The sequence below is a fragment of the Trichechus manatus genome, unplaced genomic scaffold (assembly GCF_000243295.1).
Source record: "Trichechus manatus latirostris isolate Lorelei unplaced genomic scaffold, TriManLat1.0 scaffold00070, whole genome shotgun sequence".
In the NCBI taxonomy this organism is placed as follows: Eukaryota; Metazoa; Chordata; class Mammalia; order Sirenia; family Trichechidae; genus Trichechus; species Trichechus manatus.
The window spans coordinates 6,649,007-6,672,803 of NW_004444006.1; the positions used below are offsets into that span (position 1 = coordinate 6,649,007).

Below are 23,797 nucleotides of genomic sequence, written 5' to 3' on the forward strand. Positions count from 1 at the left end.
CACTAATGCAAAAGTTGAGGAAATTGAAGATTTTTTACCAACTTCTGCAGTCTGAAATTGATCAAACATGCAATCAGGATGCATTGATAATTACTGGTGATTGGACTGCTAAAGTTGGAAACAAAGAAGAAAGAACGGTAGTTGGAAAATATGGCCTTGGTGATAGAAACGACGCTGGAGATTACATGAGAGAATTTTGCAAGACCAATGACTTATTGATTGCAGATACCTTTTTCAACAGTATAAACGGCAACTATGCATGTGGACCTCACCAGATGGAAAACAGCTCCATCGGGCTCAAATCAACTACATATGTGGAAAGAGACAATGGAAAATCTCAATATCAACTGTCAGAACAAGGCCAAAGGCCAACTGTGGAACAGACCATCAACTGCTCATATGCAAGTTCAAGTTGAAACTGAAGGAAATTAAAACAAGTCCATAAGAACCAAAATATGACCTTGAATATATCCCACCTGAATTTAGAGACCATCTCAAGAATAGATTTGACGAATTGAACACTAATGACTGAAGACCAGACAAGTTGTGGAAAGGCATCAAGGACATCATACATGAAGAAAGCAAAAAGTCATTAAAAAGACAGGAAATACAAGGAAAATATTAGCTCAAGAGACAGAAAGGGCTCATAAACCAGAGATTCATCAGCCTGTGCGTAGACCAGAAGAACTAGATAGTGCCTGGCTACCACTAATGGCCACCCTGACAGGAACACAACAGAGAGTCCCGGACGGAGCAGGAGAAAACTGGGGTGCAGAACTCAAATTCTAGTAAAAAGACCAGACTTAATGGTTTGACTGAGACTGGAGGGACCCCGGAAGACATGGCCCCTGGACTCTCTGTTAGGCCAAAACTAAAACCATTCCTGAGCCCAACTCTTCAGACAAAGATTAGACTAGACTATGGGACATAAAATGATACTTGTGAAGAGAGTGCTTCTTAGCCCAAGTAGATACATGAGACTAACTGGGCAGCTCCTGTCAGGAGGTGAGATGAGAAGGCAGAGAGGATTAGGAGCTGGTTGAATGGACACAGAAAATCAGCGGTGGAAAGGAGGAGTGTGCTGCCACAGTATAGGGAGAGCAGTTAGGGTCACATAACAGTGTATGTATAAATTTTTGTATGAGAGACTAACTTGAATTGTAAACTTTCACTTAAAGTACAATAAAAAAAAAAAGGATCCCTCTGTGTAGGGAGTCAGTGAAAAAGAGTAAGACCCTTGACAAGATGCATCAACGCAGCGGCTGCAACAATGGACTCAAACATAACACATACTATGAGGATGGTACAGAACTGGGCAGTGTTTCGTTCTTTTGTACATAGGGTCATTATGAGTCGAAACCAGCTCAAGGGCACCTAACAACATCAGCAACATCCCCACTTTCATTTCTGATTTTAGTTATTTGCATCTTTTCTCTTTTTTGGTCACTGTAGCTAAAGGTTTATCTATTTTATTGATCTTTTCAAAGAACCAACTTTTGGTTTCGTTAATTCTATTATTTTTCTATTCCATATTTATTTCTACCCTACTTTAATCTTTATTGGAGTCCCTGGGTGGTACAAACAGTTAAACACTCAACTACTAGCTAAAAGGTTGGTGGTTCAAACCCACCAAAAGGCGCCTGAGAATACAGATCTGGCAATCTGCTTCTGAAAGGTCACAGCCTTGAAAACCCTATGAAGCAGTTTTGCTTTGCACACATGGGGTCGCTATGAGTTGGAATCAACTCGATGGCAACTAACAACAACAATGACACAATTTTTATTATAGTCATGTGCCACGTAACGTCCTTTTGGGCAACGTCCAACCGCAATATGTCTGTAGTCCCATGAGGTTATAATAGAGTTCAGAAATCCCGATCAGAGAACAGGAGGTAGTGGATTTAGGCATGTCGCTCTGGACAATCATGACGATCCTCAAAAACAAAGAAAAAAATTTCCAAGCTGTTAAAGGATCGGCCCCACTGAAAGCTACAAGGCTAACAAAAATGCAAGAGGGACCTGTATCAGACGTGGAGAAATTGCTAATGACGTGGTTTTAGTACCAAACACAAAAGTGAATCCCTCTCAGCACATTGACAATAAATGCTAAGGCACAAAGCTTGTTCTAGATGCTTAAAGAAAAAGCAGGACCAGACTGCAATATATCAAGTTTAGTGCTAGCTCTGGGTGGTTTAAGCGCTTCAAACAACAAACATTTTTCGCTCCATAATGTGAAAGTGATTGGTGAGTGTGCGAGTGCTGGTGTGATGGCAGCATAAGAATTTGTTGAAACCTTAGATAAACTAATTGTAGAGGTAGGTTATTTGCCCCAGCAAATTTTGAATATGGATGAAAAGCCTTCTTATTCTGGAAGTGAATGCCTGAAAGGGACTTCATCCATAATACAGTGTTCGCACAATGTCCAAATCACATAATGTCCTACTTCACAGAACATGTCAAGGATGTTAAGCAACACATGACTGTATTTCCTTCTTCTGCTAGGTTTGAGTTTAATTTGCTCCTCTTTTTCTAGTTCCTCAAGGTGTAAAGTTAGGTGATTGATTTGAGATCTTTCTTCTTTTTTAATGTAAGCATTTACAGATATAAATTTCCATCTGAGCACTGCTTTTGCTGCATCCCATAACTTTGATATGTTGTGCTTTCATTTTCATTTGTCTCCAAGTATTTTCTAATTTCTCTTGTGATTTCTTCTTTGACCAAATGGTTGTTTAAGAACATGTCATTTAACGTCCACATTTTTGTGCATTTTCCAGTTTTCCTTCTGTTATTAATTTAGCTTCATTTTATTGTGGTTGGAGAAGATTCTTTGAATGATTTCACTCTTTTTAAATGTATTCACGTTTTTTTTTTTGGTGGCCTAACCTATGGTCTGTTCTGGAGAATGAACCATGTGCACTAGAGAAAAAAGAGTATTCTGCTGTTGTTAGGTGGTGGTGTTATTATGTACTGTCAAGTCGGCCCCCAACTCATGGTGACACCATGGACAACAGAACAAAATGCAGCCCGGTCCTGCACCATCCCCATCATTGGTTGTGGATCAGACTCTTGTGATCCATAGGGCTTTCATTGGCTGATTTTCCATAGTAGATCACCAGGCCTTTTCTTCCTAGTCCATCTTAGTCTCGAAGCTCCACTGAAGCCTGAAACCTGTTCAGCATCATAGCAACACGCAAGCCTCCACTGACAGAGGGTGGTAGCTGTGCATGAGGTGCACTGGCCAGAAATAGAACCCAGGTCTCCCACATGGAAGGCAATCTACCACTGAACCACCACTGCCCCCATTGTAGTGTTCTATATGTATGTATCTGTTTGGTCTAGTTGGTTTATAATTGATAAGTGTTTTCACAGTATATATTTTGATTCTTTTAGTTTTCATTTATTTGTACCTTCATATTTAAAGTGTATTTCTTGTAGACAATATATAGTTAGGTCTTGCTTTTTATCCAGTCTGACAATTTTTGCATTTTATTTGGATCTTTAGAACATTTACATTTAATGTGATTTTTGATGTGAGTAGGTTTGAGCCTATCATCTTGCTATTTGTTTTCAATTTGTCCCATCTGTTCTTTGTTCTCTTTTTTTCCTCATCTTACCCCTTCCTTTGGATCTATTGAGTAGTTTTACAATTCTGTATTATCTCATTTGTTGGCTTATTAGCTATAACTCTTTGTTATGCTATTTTAGTGGTTTTATTTTTGTCTGCTTCTATCAATTATTTAGATGACGGGGTATTGAAATCTCTGACTATAATTGTGAATTTTTTCATTTCTCCTTGCAGTTCTATAAGTTTTTGCTTCATGTATTTTGGTACTTTGTTATTAGGAGTATAAACATTAAGGATTATGTTCCCTTAATTAATTGACTCCTTTATCATTATGAAATGATTCTTTTTATCCCGAGTAATATTCTTTAATGTGAATTCTACTTTATCTGATATTAATATAGCCACTCTAGCTTTCTTTTGATTGTGATTAGTGTGGTATATCTGCATCAAAAGTGGAAGTATTCTTGGGGACAGTTAATTTTTTAAAAACTGAAATTAGTTAATTGTTTGCTTTAAAACAGATGTCATTTATGTACTTTAAAAATTAAGAATGGATATCTATTTATTAAACAGAACAGATAATAAAAATATACTTTCAGCCTATATGTAGCCCTGGTAGCGCAGTGGTTAAAGCGCTTGGCTGCTAACCAAAAGGGTGGTGGTTCGAGCCCACCAGCCGCTCTGTGGGAGAGAGATGTGGCAGTCTGTTTCCGTAAAGATTTATAGCCTTGGAAACCCTATGGGGCAGTTATACTCTGTCCTATAGGGTCGCTATGAGTTGGAATCGACTCCACGGCAGTGGGTTTTGGTTCCATCCTATATGATGCCTAGTTAATGGCAATGGACAAATGTTAAAGAGAAAATGAAGAAGGTAAAGACAGGGCACAGAGAAATGCTAAGATATCTGGAGAAAGATTTTTTGGAGAGAGCCTCTTGCTCATAACCTTTAAGGATATTGCTGTTAAAGGCTTTTAGAGAGGTACTGGAATTTTTGGTGAGTGTAGGCACAAATGGAAATCATGCTTACAGTTACGTGGGCTCTTGTCCAATTAAGTTTGGAAATGAATCTAGCCTATGGGCCAGAGATTCCTTATCCCTAACCCAGACATCAATGATTTCTCTTCTAGAATTGGCTTGGAAATGAAATTGAGGTTATGGTCAGTACTGAGGAAGCCAAACGCCATCTGAATGACCTTCTTGAAGATAGAAAGATCCTGGCTCAGGATGTGGCTCAACTCAAAGAGAAAAGGGAAACTGGGGAGAATCCACCTCCTAAACTCCGGGTAAATGACTTCATGAAAGAATGTTACCAATAATCAGACTCTGCACTCCCCAGAAATCCTCGCTACTTTGGAGGATTACTTTCTTTTTAGTATCTCATCCTCGTTCCCACTATTGTTCTTTACAGAGGCGCACATTCTCACTTGCTGAACTGCGTGGTCAAGTTTCTGAGTCAGATGATTCCATTACAAAGCAGATTGAAAGCCTAGAGACTGAAATGGAACTCAGGTAACGGGACTGCCTCTAAGACATTATAAAAATTTATGTCAGGAATCAAAATAGAACCTATCAATCCAGTGATTCAAAAGTTTGTATTTCAAAAGCTTCATGATGGTGGGAAAAACAAGAGAAAGTAACTTTATTTTTAAAACCAAACACTGCACTAGACATGTTAGGTACATTTTCTCCTCCAGTCCCTCCAATATCCTATGAGGTAAATATTACTCTTCTCACTTTAGAGATCTAAACTAAAGTTTAAGAAAATTGCTAAAGTTTATACAGCTAGCAAACAACAGAACTGGGATTCAAAATCCAGTCTGTCTAATTCCAAAGCCCATGCTGTTTACAATACACCACAATTTTTGATTCAGTAGTATCTCTGAAATGTAGAATTGACTAAAAACAAAATTTTAGAGAAACTAAAGAAAGCATAATAGAAGAGCAATAACATAGAAAGAAGAGAACTTTAAAGATCATCAGCAAAATAGATATAATGTGTAAGTAAAGTTATCATGAGCATTCAATGAGGTTATGTACGTAAAGGGCATAACACAGTACTTAGCATATCAGAAGCGTTCGATGAATGTTCTCTCCTTCCCCCCTCCTGGCTCTAAGACCAGAGGTTATGCTGCATAGCTTCTCTAATCACTATTATTGTCTCTTAAGCAGTTTGTGAAATCTAGAAAGAACAGAACTTTGACAGAGATTTTATAGTGTCTTAGAATATTAGAATTTTATTGTTCGGAAGACCTTGGAGATCATTTGTTTTCAGCAATACATACTAGCTATTTATCTTTGGATATATCTATAAGTCACTTAACATTTGAGTTCTTGCTTTGTGCTGTACTGAATGCAGTTGGGATATACAGAAAGAATAATGGCACCATCCTTGCTCTCAAGTGGAAAGAGTATAATGGCTTGCTGGAATCGTTTTGTAAAATTTCAGGAATGTTGTAAGCATTACCTTACAATCGCTATAGTGAGAGAATTTATACCATAGAAATTGGCAAAAGCTACAAATCAGAGCTGGTTTTTTAAGTGCTGTTGTTAAACATTTACCTGCACATCACTGTACATAAGTAAATGATTGTGTAAAGTAAGGCAGGTATCAAGTAGAGGGCAATTAGACAGAGGTTAGCTTAATCAGAGGAATTTTCCTGAAGTTTTTGAGATGTAAACTAGATTTTAAATTAGATAAGGGACATAAATTGTCAGAGAGGATAGGAAAGGACATGTGATAGACAAGGACTCTGAAGTATTCTGGCCCACCTCTTCCAAGAAGCCTTCCCTGACTCTTCATCATACCTCACTAATCTTCCTCTTCTCTAAACGCCTCCAGAACTTAACAGTGCTCAGTTATGTGGTACAGATGATATGTGTTATCTTTCTACTTATTGTTTCATGTTTATTAGTATTGTCTATCTAGACAGGTTGTAAATTAGTTGAAGGAAAGGACTATATAAGAGACCATTGGTCTCAAAGTATGGTCTGCAAATCCCTGGGATTCTCTGAGACATGTTCAGGGGGTCTGAGCAGTCAAAACTATTTTCATAATAATACTAACATATTATTTGCCCTTTTTACTGTGTTGGCATTTGCACTGATAATGCAAAAACAATATTCGGTAGGACTGTTGACACCTTAGCCTGCATCAAAGCAGTGGAACCGACCTGTACTACTAGTCATTGTATTCTTCACCACCAACACTCTCAGTTAAAGGGGGAAAAAAGCCAGTTTTACTTAAGAATGGCTTTGAAAAAGCAGTGAAAATTGTTAATTTTATTAAATCATGACCCTTGAGTACATGTCTTTTAATATTCTATGCGACGAAGTGGGAAGAACACATAAAGCACTTCTGTGTGTGTGTGTGTGTGTGTGTGTGTGTGTGTGCGTGTGTGTGTATTTTATTTCTTTTTTTATTGTGCTTTAGGTGAAAGTTTACAGCTCAAGTTAATTTCATATTCAAAAATTTATACACATATTGTTTTGCAACATTGGTTGCAATCCCCACAATGTGACAGCACGCTCCCCCTACCCACCCTGGGTTCCCTGTGTCCATTTGACAAATTTCTGTCCCTTCCTGCCTTCTCATCCTGCTTTTAGACAGGAGCTGCCGATGTGGTCTTGTATATTTGATTGAACTAAGAAGCACATTCCTCATGTGTGTTCTTTTTTGTTTTATAGACCTGTCTGATCTTTGTCCGGAAAGTAGGCTTCAGGAACGGTGTCAGTTCTGGGTTAGCAGAGCATCTGGGGGCCATGGTTTCAGGGATTCCTCCAGTCTCTGTCAGACCAGTAAATCTGATCTTTTTTGTGAATTTGAATTCTGTTCTACGTTTTCCTCTTGCTCTGTCTGGGACTGTCTGTTGTGAATCCCTGTCAGGGCAGTCATTGGTGGTAGGCAGGCACCATCTAGTTCTTCTGGTCTCAGGCTGGTGGAATCTCTGGTTCATGTGGTCCTTTAGCCCTTTGGGCCAATATTTTCCTCATATCTTTGGTTTTCTTCATTCTCCTTTGCTCCGGGTGGGATGGGACCAATAGATGTATCTTAGAGGGCCATTTGCAAGCTTTTAAGACACCAGACACTACTCACCAAAGTGGAATATAGAACATTTTCTTTATGAACTATGTTATGGGAATTGACCTAGATGTCCCCCGAGACTATGGTCCCCAGGCCCCAACCCCAGCTGTTCGGTCCCTCAAAGTGTTTGGATGTGTCTAGGAAACTTCTGTGCTTTTGCTTTGGTCCAGATGTGCTGACTTCCCCTATATTGTGTGTTGTCCTTCCCTTCACCAAAGTTGACACTTGTGATTTTCCCTCCCCACCCTCAGAACCATCAAAGAATGCTTTTTTCTGTGTGTAAACCTTTTCTTGAGTTCTTATAATAGTGATCTCATACAATATTTGTCTTTTTGTGACTGGCTTATTTCACTCAGCATAATGGCCTCCTGATTCATCTATGTTGTCAGATGTTTCAAGGTTTCATCGTTGTTCCTTATCTTTGCGTAGTGTTCCATTGTGTTTATGTACCATAATTTCTTTATCCATTAATCTGTTGATGGGCATTTAGGTTGTTTCCATCTTTTTGCTATTGTGAGTAGTGCTGCAATGAAAATGGGTGTGCATATGTCTATTCGTGAGACAGCTCTTATTTCTCTAGAATGTATTCCCAGAAGTGGGATTGCTGCATCGTATGGTATTTCTATTTCTAGTGTTTTATGGAAGCACCATATCATTTTCCAAAGTGGTTATACAGTTTTAAATTCCCACCCAACAATGCATAGGAGTGCCAGTCTCCCCACAACCTCTCCAACATTTGTTGTTTTGTGTTGTTTGGATTAATGTCAATATTGTCAGGGTGAGACGGTATCTCAATGTAGTTTTGACTTGTATTTCTCTAATGGCTAATGATCAAAAGCATTTTCTCATGTGTCTGTTAGCCACCTGAATGTTTTCTTTGGTGAAGTGTCCGTTCATATGCTTTGCCTATCTTTTAATTGGATTATTTGTCTTTTTTGTGTTGAGGTGTTGCAGTATCTTGTAGTTTCTAGAGATTAGACCCTTATCAGATATGTCGTAGCCAAAATTTTCTCCCCAGTCTGTACGTTCTCTTTTTACTCTTTTGGTGAAGTCTTTTGATGAGCGAAAGTGTTTGATTTTTAGGAGCTCCCACTTACCTACTAGTTTCTCTTCTGGTGTTTGTACATTGCTAGTTATGGTTTGTATCCTATTTATGCCATGTAATAGGGCCCCTAGCATTGTCCCTATTTTTTCTTGCATGATCTTTATTGTTTTAGATTTTATATTTAGGTCTCTGATCCATTATGAGTTAGTTTTTGTGTATGGTGTGAGGTATGGGTCCTGTTTCATTTTTTTACAGATGGATATCCAGTTATGCCAGCACCATTTGTTAAAGAGACTGTCTTTTCCCCAGTTAATGGACTTTGGGCCTTTGTCAAATATCAGGTGCTCATAGGTGGATAGATTTATGTTTGGATTCTCAATTCTGTTCCATTGGTCTATGTGTCTATTGTTGTACCAGTACCAGTCTGTTTTGACTACCATGGTGGTATAGTAGGTTCTAAAATCAGGTAGTGTGAGGCCTCCCACTTTGTTCTTCTTCTTCAGTAATGCTTTACTTCTCCAGGGCCTCTTCCCTTTCCATATAAAGTTGGTGATTTGTTTCTCCATCCAATTAAAAAATGTTGTTGGAATTTGGATCAAGATTGCATTGTATCTGTAGATCGCATTGGGTAGAATTGACATTTTCACAATGTTGAGTCTTCCTATCCATGAGCATGGTATGTTTTTCAACTTATGTAGGTCTCTTCTGGTTTCTTGCAGTAGTGTTTTGTAGTTTTCTTTGTATAAGTCTTTTACGTCTCTGGTTAGATTCATTCCTAAGTACTTTATCTTCTTGGGGGCTATTATAAATGATATTGATTCGTGATCTCCTTTTCAAAGTTCTCTTTGTTGGTGTAGAGAAATCCTACTGATTTTTATATGTTTATCTTGTGTCTTGCTACTTTGCCAAAATCTTTTGTTAGTTCCAGTAGCTTTCTTGTGGATTCTTTGGGATTTTCTGTGTATAAGATCATATCATCTCCAAAAAGAGATACTTTCACCTCTTCCTTACCAATTTGGATGCCCTTTATTTCTTTTTCTTGCCTTATTGCTCTAGCTAGGACCTCCAGCACAATGTTGAATAAAAGTGATAATAAAGCGCATCTTTGTCTGGTTCCCGTTCTCAAGGGGAATGCTTTCAGCCTCTCTCCATTTAGAATGATGTTGGCAGTTGGCTTTCTATAAATGCCCTTTATTATGTCAAGGAATTTCCTTTCTGTACCTAAGTTGCTAAGAGTTTTTATCAGGAATGGGTATTGGACTTTGTCAAATGACTTTTCTGTGTCGATTGAGATGATCAGGTGATTCTTTTGTTCTATTTATGTGGTGAATTACATTGAATTTCTAATGTTGAACCATCCCTGCATACCTGGTATGAATCCCACTTGGTCATGATGTATTATTTTTTTGATATGCTGTTGAATTCTGTTGGCTAGAATTTCATTGAGGATTTTTGCATCTATGTTCATGAAAGATACTGGTCTGTAGTTTTCTTTTTTATGGTGTCTTTGTCTGGCTTTCGTATCAGGGTTATGCTGGCTTCATAGAATGAATTCTGGAGTATTCCTTCCTTTTCTATGCTCTGAAATAGCTTTAGTAGTATTCTTTTTCTATGCTCTGAAGTAGTTTGAGTAGTACTGGTGTGAGCTCTTCTCTGAATGTTTGGTAGAATTCTCCAGTGAAGCTGTCCAGGCCAGGGCTTTTTGTTGTTGTTGTTGGGAGTTTTTTTATTACCTCTTCAATCTCTTCTTTTATTATGGATTTGTTTAATTTTTCTACCTCAGTTTGTGTTAGTTTAGGTAGGTAGTGTTTTTCTAGAAATTTGTCCTTTCCCTCTAGGTTTTCAAATTTGTTGGAGTACAGTTTTTCATAGTATTCTGTTATGATCCTTTTTATTTCAGTTAGATCTGTTGTAATACCACCCATTTCTTATTCTGGTTATTTGCTTCCTCTCCTGGTTTTCCTTTTGTCACTTTGGCCAATGGTTTGTTGATTTTGTTGATCTTTTCAAAGAACCAACTTTTGGTCTTGTTGATTCTTTCAATTGTGTTTCTATTCTCTATTTCATTTGCTTCTGCTTTAATCTTTATTATTTCCTTTCATCTGGTGCCTCAGGGCTTCTTTTGCTGCTCTCTTTCTATCTGTTTGAGTTATAGGCTTAATGTTTTGATTTTGGCCCTTCTTTTTTGATGTGTGTGTTTATTGCTATAAATTGACCTCTAAGCACCGCTTTTGCTGTGTCCCAAACACATTTTGTAGGATGTGTTTTCATTCTCATTTGATTCTATGAATTTTTTTTATTGTATCCTTGATTTCTTCTATAACACAGTAGTTTTTAAGCAAGGTGTTGTTCATTTTCCATGTAATTGGTTTTTTTTTTCCTTGCTGTTTCTGTTATTGATTTCTACTTTTATGGTATTATGATCAGAGAAGATGCTTTGTATTATTTTGATGTTTTCGATTTTCTTAAGGTTTGCATTGTGACCTAAAATGCAGTCTATTCTTGAGAATGTTCCATGTGTGTTGGAAAAGAAAGTATACTTGACTGCTGTTGGGTGGAGTGTTCTGTATATGTCTATATCTTGGTTATCTAGTGCTGCTATAACAGAAATACCACAAGTGGATGGCTTTAACAAAGAGAAATTTATTCTCTTACAGTCTAGGAGGCTGTAGTCTGAATTCAGGGTATCAGCTCTAGGGAAAGGCTTTCTCTGTCAACTCTGGGAGAAGGTCCTTGTCATCAATCTTCCCTGGTTGAGGAGCTTCTTAGAGAAGGGACCCTGAGTCCAAAGGACATGCTATTCTCCTGGCTCTTGTTTATTGGTGGTATGAGGTCCCCCATGTCTCTCTGGTCACTTCTCTCTTTTGTATCTGAAAAGAGATTGACTTAAGACACAACCTAATCTTGTAGATTGAGTCCCGCCTTATTAACATAACTGCCTCTAATCCTGCCTCATTAATGTCATAGAGGTAGAATTTAGAATACATAGGAAAATCACATCAGATGACAAAATAGTGGACAATCACACAATACTGGGAATCACAGCCTGGCCAAATTGACACATATTTTGGGGGGACACAGTTCAATCCGTGACAGTCTGTGAGGTCAAGTTGGTTGATTCTGGCATCTAGATATTCCGTATCTTTATTGAATTTCTTTCTAGATGTTCTGTCCTTCACTGAAAGTTGTGTGTTAAAGTCTCCTACTATTATTGTAGAACTGTCTATTTCTCTTTTCAGTGATGTTAGAGTTTGTTTTATGTATTTTGGAGCCCTGTCATTGGGTAGGTATATATTTATTATGGTTATGTCCTCCTGGTGTATTGACCCTTTAATCATTTTATAGTGTCCTTCCTTATCATTTGTGGTAGATTTTGCTTTAAAGTCTATTTTATCGGAGATTAATATTTTCACTTCTGCTCTTTTTGGTTGTTGTTTGCTTGATATATTTTTTTCCATCCTTTGAGTTTTATTTTGTTTATGTCTTTGCATCTAAGGTGTGTCTCTTGTCAACAGCACATAGACGGATCATGTTTTTTTTATCCATTCCACCACTCTCTGTCTCTTTATTGGTGCACTTAGGCCATTTACATTCAGTGTAATTATTGTTAGGTATGAATTTACTGCTATCATTTCGATGTTTTGTGTGTGTGGTGTTGACAGTTTCTTTGTTCCACTTAATATTCTGTGCTGAGTTCTTTTTGTTTATGTATTTTCTTTTTGTCTCCTTCATTATTGTTGATTTTGTGTTTGCTGAATCTTTGTTTTTATTTGGTTTCATTTTAATGGGTAGGTTTGCTAGCTTTCTTTGTGGTTACCTTGAAAGTTACCTTTATTTTTCTAAATTTAAACCAGTCTTTTATTTCTTGATATTGTCTTAACTTCCTCTCCATATGGAAGTTTTATGACTACACCATTTATTCCCTCTTTTTTTGTTATGACGTTGTCATCATTTATATATTGACTTCTCTGGTTCCCTATTTTCAGTGTTTTAGCTTTGATTTGTTTTTGTGAGTTCCCTATCTGAGTTGATAACTGGTTAATCTGTTCTGCATCCTTAGCTTGGATTATTGTCTGATGTTGTTGGTTCCCTAACCAGAGGACTGCCTTTAATATTTCTTAAAATTTTAGTCTAGTTTTTACAAATTCTCTTAATTGCTGTTTATCTGGAAATGACCTAATTTTGCCATCATATTTGAGTGACCATTTTGCTGGATACATAATTCTTGGCTGGCAGTTTTTTTCCTTCAAGGTTTTATATATGTCATTGCCTTCTTGCCTGCATGGTTTCTGCTGAGTAATCAGAGTTTAGTCTTATTGGTTCTCCTTTGTAGGTAACTTTTCGTTTATCCCTAGCCGCTCTCAAGATTCTTTCTTTGTCTTTTGTTTTGACAATTTTGATTATTATATGTCTTGTCTTTTGTGGTCTATCTTGTATGGGGTTCGTTGAGCTTCTTGAATGGATATCTTCTCATCTTTCATGATATTAGGGAAGTTTTCTGCAAGCAAATCTTCAACAGTTCTCTCTGTGTTTTCTGTTATACCCCTCTGTTCTGGTACTCTGATCTCTTGTAGGTTTTTCCTCTTGATAGTATCCCATATAATTCTTAGGCTTTCTTCATTTTGTTTTCATTCTTTTTCTGATTTTTCCTCAAACAAATTGGTGTCAGGGGATTTATCTTCAATTTCACTAATTCTGACTTCCATTGTCTCAATTCTGCTCCTATAACCTTCTAATGAGTTTTCTAATTCTGAAATTTTATTGTTAGTCTTTTGGATTTCTAGTTGCTGTCTCTGTATGGTTTCTAGCTGCCTGTTTGTTGTTTTCTTCTTGTATTGTTTTCCTGAATTCTTCTACTGCTTTATCTGTGTGTTCCTTGGCTTTCTCTGTGTTTTGAATAATCTCCTTCCTGATCACTTGGGGACCTCTGTATATTAGTTTTTTGAATTCTTTATCAGGTAGTTCCATTGCCCTGTCTTCTCCCTGAAGGTTTTCTGATTCTTTATTTTGGTTGCTTGCTGGAGCCATCTTGACCTGCTTCTTTATGTGATTTGATATTGACTGTTGTCTCTGAGGCATCAATAAGTTATTATATATTTATTTTTTATTCATTGTATTTTTGTCTACTATGTCCTGTATTTTTGTTTTGTTTTGTTTTGATATGTCCAAATATGCTGGGCATGTGTGCTACTTTGGTTGTTGACATTGTTGAAGCTCTCACTTCCTGTCTCCAGGTGGTCAGAACAGCTTCTAGATGTGTGAGCCCAGGAGTCTGTTCACTATTCTTGCAGGGGGTGGGGGGTGTGGTTATTAAGGGCACAGGTTTCCAGGTCGCTGGTCACTGAGTGTGTGATGCAGACTCTCACCTACAGTCCTAGGCAGTCAGGGCTGCGTGGAGGTGTTTGGAGCAGTCACAGGTCTCTGGCTGCATTGGGGAGCAATGTGTGAGGCAAGGCAGGGGCTGTCGGCTGCCCCCAGGTGCCTGGATAGAGGGCGTGTCCCTGTCCACTAGAGCACGTAGTTGGGAGGTAGGGCAGCCAGTCCTTGGGCACCCAGTGCCATTGGCTGGAGGTATTGGGAGGCACTGTTAATTCTCAGACCCTTGTCGTGGGTGACAAGATGGAGTGGGTGGTACCAGCAGTCCTCAGGCCCCCGGTGTGGGTGGGTGAGGCCCCTTCTTAGGGGGCAGCACAGTGTTGAATGTCACAAATATGCAGCTCTTCCTTGGCCATTGCAGGTGAAAATGGGCTTCAGGTTTATGCCTTGTTGTTTTATGCTAATGAGGGCATGCGATGTTGAATTGGCTCACGAGGGACTTGGGGGGGGGTGCCGAAGGGTGCTGCAGGTGCATGGACCCTATACATCAGTGGCTGAAGGGCAAGGGCCTCTCGACCTGCCCTGAGTTCCTGGCTTAGGGGGCACAGCAATGTTGAATGCCACAGGACTGGTTTTGGAGCTGGGTAGGGGATGGGTGAGGGGAAGGGAGTGCTTCTCCGCTGTGAAGCTGTGGTGGGGGGAGGGGTTATTTTGCCAGCACAGGAGGTAGGTTGGGAGCTTGCACTTAACTTTTTCAGGTCCGTTGTCACTCCTGTTTGGTTCTGGAGGTACATGCAGATTTGCTACTGCTTGGTTGCACCAGATGTGGTGGGCCTCAGCTTGCAATGTTGCTGCTTGCTTCAGCCCGTGTGTGCTATGCAGACTAAGCTAGCAGGGCACTGGCGATCCTGTGATCTGTAGTTCCCCATTTCCACTGCTTTTGAATTGTCTCTCCTTCCACCTGCTATTCAGTCAATTCTTTAGCTTTGTCTTTGATCTTTAGGGCTCCTAGATTGTCATATATATTTGAATCACTTTTTTGGGGGGGTCTTCGTTGTAAGAAGGACAACAGGAAGCATCTGACTATTCCGCCATCTTGGCCCCGCCCCATAAAGCACTTCTGCTGCATCCCAAAGTATGATGATTGTTTCAAGGAAAAGCACATGCTATTGTTTGAGGTGTGAACTCAACAGGCCTCTTGTTTCCTGGAACATTGTTTTCGCTTGAAAGAATGACTGACCAACAAACTATGATTATTCAGACTTGGGTATTTGGCAGACGTTTTCTCAAAAATGAATGAGTGGGCCTGTCACTTCAAGGAAAACAGCTGACAGTATTTGTTACCAAAGATAAAATTCAAACTTTCAAGCAAAAACTAGAATTTTGGAAAACTTGTATCTACCACCATGAGCTTGACAGTTTTCCATAACTTTTCTGATAAGACTGGTGATGATATTAACAAATGTGATCGTTTATACTGTATAATGAAATGTGTTAACATTTAAAGGATTTGTATGACACCCCCCCCCAAAAAAAAAAAAAAAAACACTGTCATGTCAATTCTGACTCATAGAGACCCTATAGTGGACCAGTATTTTCCAAATGACATGTTACAAAATCATGTGTGGGTAAAAGATTCATTCAAATTTCAAGATAGATCAATGGATTTTAATATAAGAGAATATGAAAATTTTATAATTTCAGTTTCCACATTGCAACTGACTTTAAGAAACTACCACTTGTTGAGTTTTGGTATAGTCTCAAAGTAGAATATTACAGTTACCTGAAAAGGCTATTAAAACATTCCTTCCTTTTCCAACTACATATCTGTGTTAGGCCAGATTGTCATCATATACATCAACCAAAACATGTCCCAAAAGATGGAATGCAGAGGGAGATAATGAGTATCCAATTGTTTTCTACTAAAGCCAGACATTACAGAGATTTGCAAGAATGTAAAACAATTCCACTCTTTTCACTAATTTTTTTTGTTTGGAAAATAGTTATTTTTCATAAAATCTGTTATTTATATTAATGTATAACGAGTTCATTGTTTAAGTGAATAAATAAATATTTTAAATTTCTCTAAGTTTTACTTTCTAATGCTGTAAATATCTGTAGATACAACATATGTGAACAGAATTTCTTAGAGATCCTCAATAATTTTTAAGAATGTAAAGGGATCCTGAGACCCAAAACTTTGAGAACTACTGTCTTAGACTATTTTTGTACCCATCTTCCTTATACAGGTGGTCCCCGACTTACAGCAGGTTCCATTCCAATGAATCCGTTGTAACTCGGTTCTGACATAAGTTGACTACCTCTTTTTTTTTCTTTAGTTTTCATTGTAATTGCCTTTTATTATCAGCATCTTTGTAAATCCGATCTTGGAACATCTGTGAGTGAACATCTGAGAATGATGACATCAGCAAATTATGTGCTGCAACATTGTATGTAGTACATATTACTAATGATAAGATGTACATAAAACACCAAATAGATGGTCATTAAGTGTGGGTCATGGTAACCTGAATAAGTCAAACTCGGGGACTACCTGAAATACCTAACGTAGTGCTGCATGTTAAGCACATGCTAATTTGTTGCCTCTCACTGGACACAAAGCGAATTTGAGAAGAAGCTATTAATGAAACTAAAATGTTTTGTAGACTTTAGATTCAGGCCATACTTGATCGAAAGTACCTTGAAGGTATCACCAGGGTCAGGGTATCTAGTCTTCTTAGAAACTTCTTGGTTCTGTGGCAGGCACTTTCCAAGATAACCTCTCACAACACCAACTGAAGGTATCAATTTGATATTTGATTCCCACAAAAAGCATCTGCCTGTTTGTTCTTTTGTTATGTTTCCGGTCTCCAACCTGAATCTTATCCTTGCATGAGTGGGCCAGATCATAGTCTGAGCTTATATGGTCTCAAGACGAAGTTACATTACAGCCAATCCACTACAACGAAAGCCTTAATATAACAAATCTTTCCAAGTCCCACTATGTGACTCATTTATTTCAGTATTTGATAAAATAAAACCATTTGGATAGTATCTTGGAGTCCCTTGTAACAGGATTTGAGATACTATATAAAATCTTAACCAGATGACTAAATCACTGTTTAAATGATATTTAACTGATATCTCCACCAATAAAATTATTTATTTAAAGTTTATCCTCAGAGCTCTTCACTTCTCCTTGATCTTGAGGCTACTTACAGTAAGGCTCACTGTTTCTTTCCCTGAAGGAGTGCGCAAATTGCTGACCTGCAGCAGAAGCTGCTGGATGCAGAAAGTGAAGACAGGCCAAAACACCGCTGGGAGAATATTACGACTATTATGGAAGCCAAGTGTGCCCTGAAATATTTAACTGGAGAGGTAAACATCACTGTTCCTACCAGCAATTAGGGGTATGGCTGGGTAGGTTGAAATAAGATATTTGCCTGGAATATTGTTGCAGTAGTATTGCCACTTTTCATGGTAGAAACCACAGTGGCACTAACATTAGAAAAGTGATTTCATGGATAAAGGCTGGTGGAAGCAAATACAAGCCAGTTGCTTACAAAAATATAATATGACTTGTAAATATATACCTGTCGTGCCTGGCATATAGCAAGTACTCAATAAATGTTAGCAGTTATTATTACAAGATTAGGATGACATAGTGGGCCACAGGTTAAACATATAAACTATTATATTGTACTACATTTTTTTTCCTTTTTTTAATTGAGGTGAAATTCACATAACATAAAATTAACCATTTTAAAGTGAACAATTCAGTGGCATTTAGTATGTTCACAATGTTGTGCACCATCACCTCTATCTAGTTCCAGAACATTTTCATCACCCCAAAAGGAAACGCAGTACTCATGAAACAGATTTTTGTACTACTTTTTAAAACACCTATGAAATATAGTTTCAAAAATTTAAGATACAATCTAGAAAATAGAAGAGCTAATAATCTTTTTTAAGGAAAACCCATCTTCACTAACCTTAAAATAATATATCATCTTACATCACCACAAGAGGAATTAAAGTTGATTGATCACCTCTGGTGATCCAGGCGTTTTCACTTGAGACAAGCATACAAACTCTGTATCTGCAAGTTTGAGAAAGCTACCCTTTATACATTTTTGTGTTAGGTTAGCAGATTTGCCCTCCTAAGAAAATTTTGATTAGTCTTGTCAACAGTATTTATGATGTTCACCATCTGGACTAGTAGTGAATGTAAAACTAGGCCAGCATAGGTTATCAATCTAGCCTGAAGAGCCAGCTCTCCAGTCTCAGCTAATGTGTCTACGAGTTGACATGTGAACACAGACATTGAGATGGTCATAAGATTGTGTCCTGAGGGTTTCCCTTTAAAATCAAGGAAGAACTTCTTAAGTATCAAGAGTTTGAAGTTGTCAGATACTGTTTGTGTTAGATCTGTTCTTGCCTAGAGGCAAAGCAAGAGATTAAAAGACCTTAGTGGTGGCCAAGAGCCGTGGAGTCGACTCTGACTCATGGTGACACTATGTGTGTCAGAGTAGAACTGTGTTCCATAGGGTTTTCAATGGCTGATTTTTCAGAAGTAGATAGCCAGGCCTTTCTTCTAAGGCGTCTCTGGGTAGATTCAAACTTCCAATCTTCAGTTAGCAGTGAGTGTGTTAATTGCACTACCCAGGGACGTCATAGTCCTAAGATATTTATCTCAGCGGAAATGTGGGCTCTTGGTCTGGGATAGTATAATAATGTTGTTACTATTTAATGTTAAAATCCATGTGACATGAAAATATAAGAATGGACTTGAACCTGAGGGATATTTCTCAGTCCACTTCAAGAAAAATGACATTTTCCTGCCTAATGAATGGAGAAAAGGTGGCCATTCTGTAAATAAACTGATCTTCTTTTATCCCTTCCAGCTGGTCTCCTCCAAAATACAGGTCAGCAAGCTTGAAAGCAGCCTGAAACAGAGCAAGGCCAGCTGTGCTGACATGCAGAAGATGCTGTTTGAGGAACGAAATCACTTTGCTGAGATGGAGACAGAGTTACAGTCTGAGCTGGTCAGGGTGGAACAACGGCACCAAGAGAAGGTAAACTTTGGCAAACCAAGAAGCTATACTGAGAGACAAACTGTCATTGCCTTTTGTTGTTAGTTTAAAAAAAATAATGGGAGTGTGTGACATTTCCTTCAAAAGGCCATGTGGTTTTTTCCAAATTTTGCAAATAAGAAATCTGAAACAGAAAGAGAAGTTACTTGTCTAAGTTTTCGAAATTACTTGCTGATAAACGTCGTGGCTATGCTTACTACTTCAAGCCATGACAGCAAAAGGGAACATTTTACTTCTAAGTCACAGAAGAGTCATCTGGATTACTGCTTGGACTAAACTGAAATTCCTTTATTCCTTTGTTACCACTCATTGGGTTGTATCTTCCTCTAGGTGCTATACCTTCTCAGCCAGTTGCAGCAAAGCCAAATGTCAGAGAAGCAGCTAGAGGAGTCGGTCAGTGAAAAGGAACAACAACTGCTGAACACACTGAAGTGTCAGGTATGATAATGAGGGGAAAGGCCTCCAGAGATGAGTTCCACAGGCCTGACTGAGAATCCTGTCTAATTTAGACCATTGCACTCACTACAGAGAGTAATTAACTAATAAAAAAAGGGTTTATAGCGGTAGCCTCTACTGCCATTTGGCCCTGTTTGATCAGTTTAGGGCTACTTAGAGTATAGCCACACATACAATAACCTAGATTTTTGTACAGAAACAGCAGTACATACTCTATTCCAGACTTTGAGGCCTCCTGATTCTTTGCCTCAATCTTGAGCTCTAAATAGTTGAGGAAGTGAAATTATCTAGTAGTTATTTAAAATTCTAGTAGCATTCAACTCTACCTTTCTGAGCTTGTTCTTAGCTAAGACCTGGCATGTCTGTAAAATGCCTGGGGTCTGAATTTCTTCCAGAGGCTAGGAACACCACACCATTTAGTAACATGTTGGAGCACTATTTTAATCCAACTCAGAATCTTTTTCCTAAACCACCAGTCTCTAAAGTTTCCTTGGTACATCCCATCTAAGACATAACCAGACTAGTTAAGGTTATATGCATGAATCTAGTTGTCTTAGGTGCCAGGAAGTTTAATCAGGCTTATTGGGGTATCAAATAAACTGCCTAGTCTATGTTCAGAAGAGTGAACAGAAGCATGGTAGACTTCAAGGAAACAGAGCTGACTCTGTGGGTTTCTTAATCAGCATCCTAATGTAAATAAGGGATGTCAGGCTAGAGGATGGAAAAGAATAAATGAAGGCATGCAGGGTAGAGCCTATGTGTCTTAGGCTGGGTTCTGTAGAGAAGCAAAACCAGTAAAGCATATATAGAAAGAGAAAGAGATTTATATCAAGGAAATGGCTCACGCAGTTGTAGAGGCTGGAACGTCCCAAGTCCCTGGGTCAGGATAGAGGTTTCTCCTGATTCACGTAGCCACAGGGGCTGGCAAACCCAAGATCCTCAGGTCAGAGAGGAAGGCTCTTGCTCACAGGCTGTGAAGATCGATGAATCCCAAGATTGGCAGGCAAGACCGCAGGTAGGCTGCTAGCTCAAGTCCCAAGAACCGGAGGTCAGATGAACAGGAGCCAGCTGCAGGATTCAGCGTGAGCAAAAAGCCCCCAAGCCTTGCCAGAATATCTGCTTATAGTCAATGCAGGCCACAGGCCAGGGATACTCCCTTTCAACTGATTGGCTACTCACAGCAGATCCCACCATAGGGGTGATCACATATCAAATCTCAACAGGGAAGGGATCACAACATTATATGACTGCCAAAACACTGAGGATCGTGGCCCAGCCAATTTGACACACAATTTTAACCATCACAATCCACCCCTTGTCAAGTTGGCACCTGTACACATCTCCTTAAACCATACATAATCTCTGAATAAAGACAATTATAAAGTCGTACTTGCGCCTAACATGATACAATGAACACACAAAACAGAAATACTCATAACAATTACAATCCTTATTTCTGCAGCTGGTCACGTGGCCATAACTGGTATTTACAGCTACCTTCTTCCACCACCCATTCTGTATTCCCTTTACCCTCAGCAAGCACCTCAGCTGGTCGTGGTTCTTTGCCTGTTGGGGTAGCCCAAACCTTGAGTTCCAAAGGGCCTGGGCCATTAGTAGTCATGCCGGAATTGGGTTGCTGTGTTTTTCTATTGACTTTAATCACAGGGCACAGTAGTACTGAGAAATGCCCTAAGGGATTTCCTGCATTCCAGACATACTCTTCTTTACCTCCATTGTATAATATCAATCTAATTTCCTCTTGGTGATCAGGATCAATCACACCAGCCAGTACGGTAACTCCCTTCTTTGCCTGTTGACACACAATCTTAACCATCACACTGTGGTTCCTACGAATGCGGTCAGGGCTGCTGGGAGCATTGGAAAAACGCAACATTCAGTGCACCTAGGAACTGGGAATCAGACATTTTTCTGGGTGCTGGTAACTGCCGTGCAAAAACCATCTCCTGCCAGCAACTTGGCAGCAGTATGTTTTCATCTATATGAGTTGTTTGGTAACCCGAATGTAGTGCCCAAAATAACCCCACCTATCACTGCACTATTGGAAACAGGATGAAGAACTTGAAAAGATGCGAGAAGTGTGTGAACAAAACCAGCAGCTTCTTCGAGAGAATGAAATCATCAAACAGGTAATGCTGTTTCCCACCCATTGACAAGCCCTGGGAAACCCTGAGTTAGGGATTGAATTGTGTCCCCCCCCAAAATATGTGTTACAAATCCTAACTTCTATGCCTGTGGTTATAATCCCATTTGGGAAATGGGTTGTCTTTGTTACGTTAATGAGGCAGGATTAATGTAGGGTGTATTTTTCGCCAGTCTCTTTTGAGATATAAAAGAGATTAAACAAGCAAGCTAGGAAGCAGAGATGGAGGAAGAGAGATGCCAAGACACATGAAGATTGCCCGGGAGCAAAAGCTCAGAAAAGACAAGGACCTTCCTCCAGAGCCAACAGAGAGAGAACGCCTTCCCCTAGAGCCGCGCCTTGAATTCGGACTTCTAGCCTCCTAAACTGAGAAAATAAACTTCTGTTGGTTAAAGCCACCCACTTGGCAGTATTTCCGTTATAGCAGCACTAGATAACTGAGACACCCTGTTACTACTGAGGCCAGCTCTTGGGAGCAACCCTCAGTATGATGACTTGGCTCTACTATATGAAGTCTATATTGAATTTCCATCTGTTATAGTACATGTGCATTTCAAAATGGTATTAACACAAATTTTTTAATTTGCCCTTTTCTGAATCTAAGACTGATCTTGGAAAGTAGGAGTCCTTCAGCCGGCTCTACTATAGTCCTGCCTTACTTTACTATGGTTTAAAAGTAAGCTAGCCAATGCAGCCTACATCTGGAATCTTTGTGTTTTAGCCATGAATACTCTAAGGAGCTGCCCTGCGTTATACACTTTGTCTCTTCTTTTCAAATAGAAACTGACTCTTCTCAAAGTAGCCAGCAGACAGAAACCTCATCTTCCTAAGGATACCCTTCTATCTCCAGACTCTTCTTTCGAATATATCCCACCTAAGGTAAAATGCTCAGTGCCTCTAATACTTTTTCATAGCCAAGGTTTGGGGTGATGAGTGTGCTAAAATACCCTTTTATAAAAGGTTGAGAGTTTAAATTTCCAAATTCTAGCATTTCAGTTTTCCTTGAATTCACAGATAAAAGTACAGTATACAATTCTGAGGAAAAATAGGCATTTTCCCTCCTCAGAAGGCTGACTTTTGGCCATGGACAGGCGTTATATAACACAGTTGAAGAGGAGGAGCAGGAGAAAAGAACAGTGTTCAGCTGTCCATCCAAAGATACTTATCATATCATGACTCGCCTCCCTTCCTCCCTCAGTTGGCTCAGCTTCCCATTTCTGTCCCTTCAAAGACTCTGTGAGGCCAAAGGCTAAAGCAAAATTTCTTCTGGTTGGTAAAGCCAAGTAGGGTATATGTGAGGGAGTTCGAAATCTCTGCTCTAAGAATATAGCTGGCAACAGTTATGAGGAAGATATCATGCCATATGTATTTCCTTTTATTTTTAATTAAATAACCATTCCAAACCTTTTTTCTTAGCCAAAACCTTCCCGTGTTAAAGAAAAGTTCTTGGAGCAAACTATGGACATCGAGGATCTAAAATATTGTTCAGAGCATTCTGTCAATGAGCATGAGGATGATGATGGTGATGATGACGATGAGGATGATGAGGAATGGAAGCCGGAAAAATTAGTTAAGGTGTCCAGGAAGAACATCCAAGGGGTAGGAGCCAGTTCCTCAACTCTGTCAGGGATTCTAATCATTAGCTTTTACTATAGTGGGATAGTAGCTCTCTGAATCTAGGAATGTGAGGGCCCTATACCCTGTACCTGAGCCCCCTGAATCCCATTCAGAGGCATTGACTTCACAGGTGGGGGAAGGGGGGTGTTTGGTCAGCTCTGCAGAACCTGGGGCTAGTGTAGAGGATTGCCTGAATGCACAATCTCTCTGTCTTCATGTTTTTAGGTTCTACCAGTCTGAACAGGCAGTGTTCTATACCATTTCATTGAGGCTGGTTTCAAAGTGATTATAATAATCCATCACATTGTTATAGCACTTTACAGTTTATAGACCATTCTCATATATGTTATCCCTTTTAATCTTCACAAAAGCCCAGTTAGGTATTTATTACTATTTGCATTTTACAGATGGACCTGAGACCCACTGGAGGGAAATGACCTTGCCCAAGGTCATAAAACCAAGT

General features: G+C 39.1%; 1 protein-coding gene across 1 annotated transcript in view; it reads left to right on the plus strand.

Moving 5' to 3' along the window:
* The window catches only part of LOC101355970 (chromosome-associated kinesin KIF4A), a 102,198-nt gene that overhangs the window by 67,756 nt on the left and 10,645 nt on the right, over positions 1 to 23,797 (plus strand). Inside the window, exons 14-21 of the mRNA XM_023734663.1 lie at positions 4,693 to 4,848; positions 4,974 to 5,074; positions 17,256 to 17,385; positions 18,912 to 19,082; positions 19,431 to 19,538; positions 21,626 to 21,703; positions 22,498 to 22,596; positions 23,134 to 23,316. Of these exons, the coding sequence (XP_023590431.1) occupies positions 4,693 to 4,848; positions 4,974 to 5,074; positions 17,256 to 17,385; positions 18,912 to 19,082; positions 19,431 to 19,538; positions 21,626 to 21,703; positions 22,498 to 22,596; positions 23,134 to 23,316 (1,026 nt within the window). The remainder of the gene's footprint in view (positions 1 to 4,692; positions 4,849 to 4,973; positions 5,075 to 17,255; positions 17,386 to 18,911; positions 19,083 to 19,430; positions 19,539 to 21,625; positions 21,704 to 22,497; positions 22,597 to 23,133; positions 23,317 to 23,797) is intronic.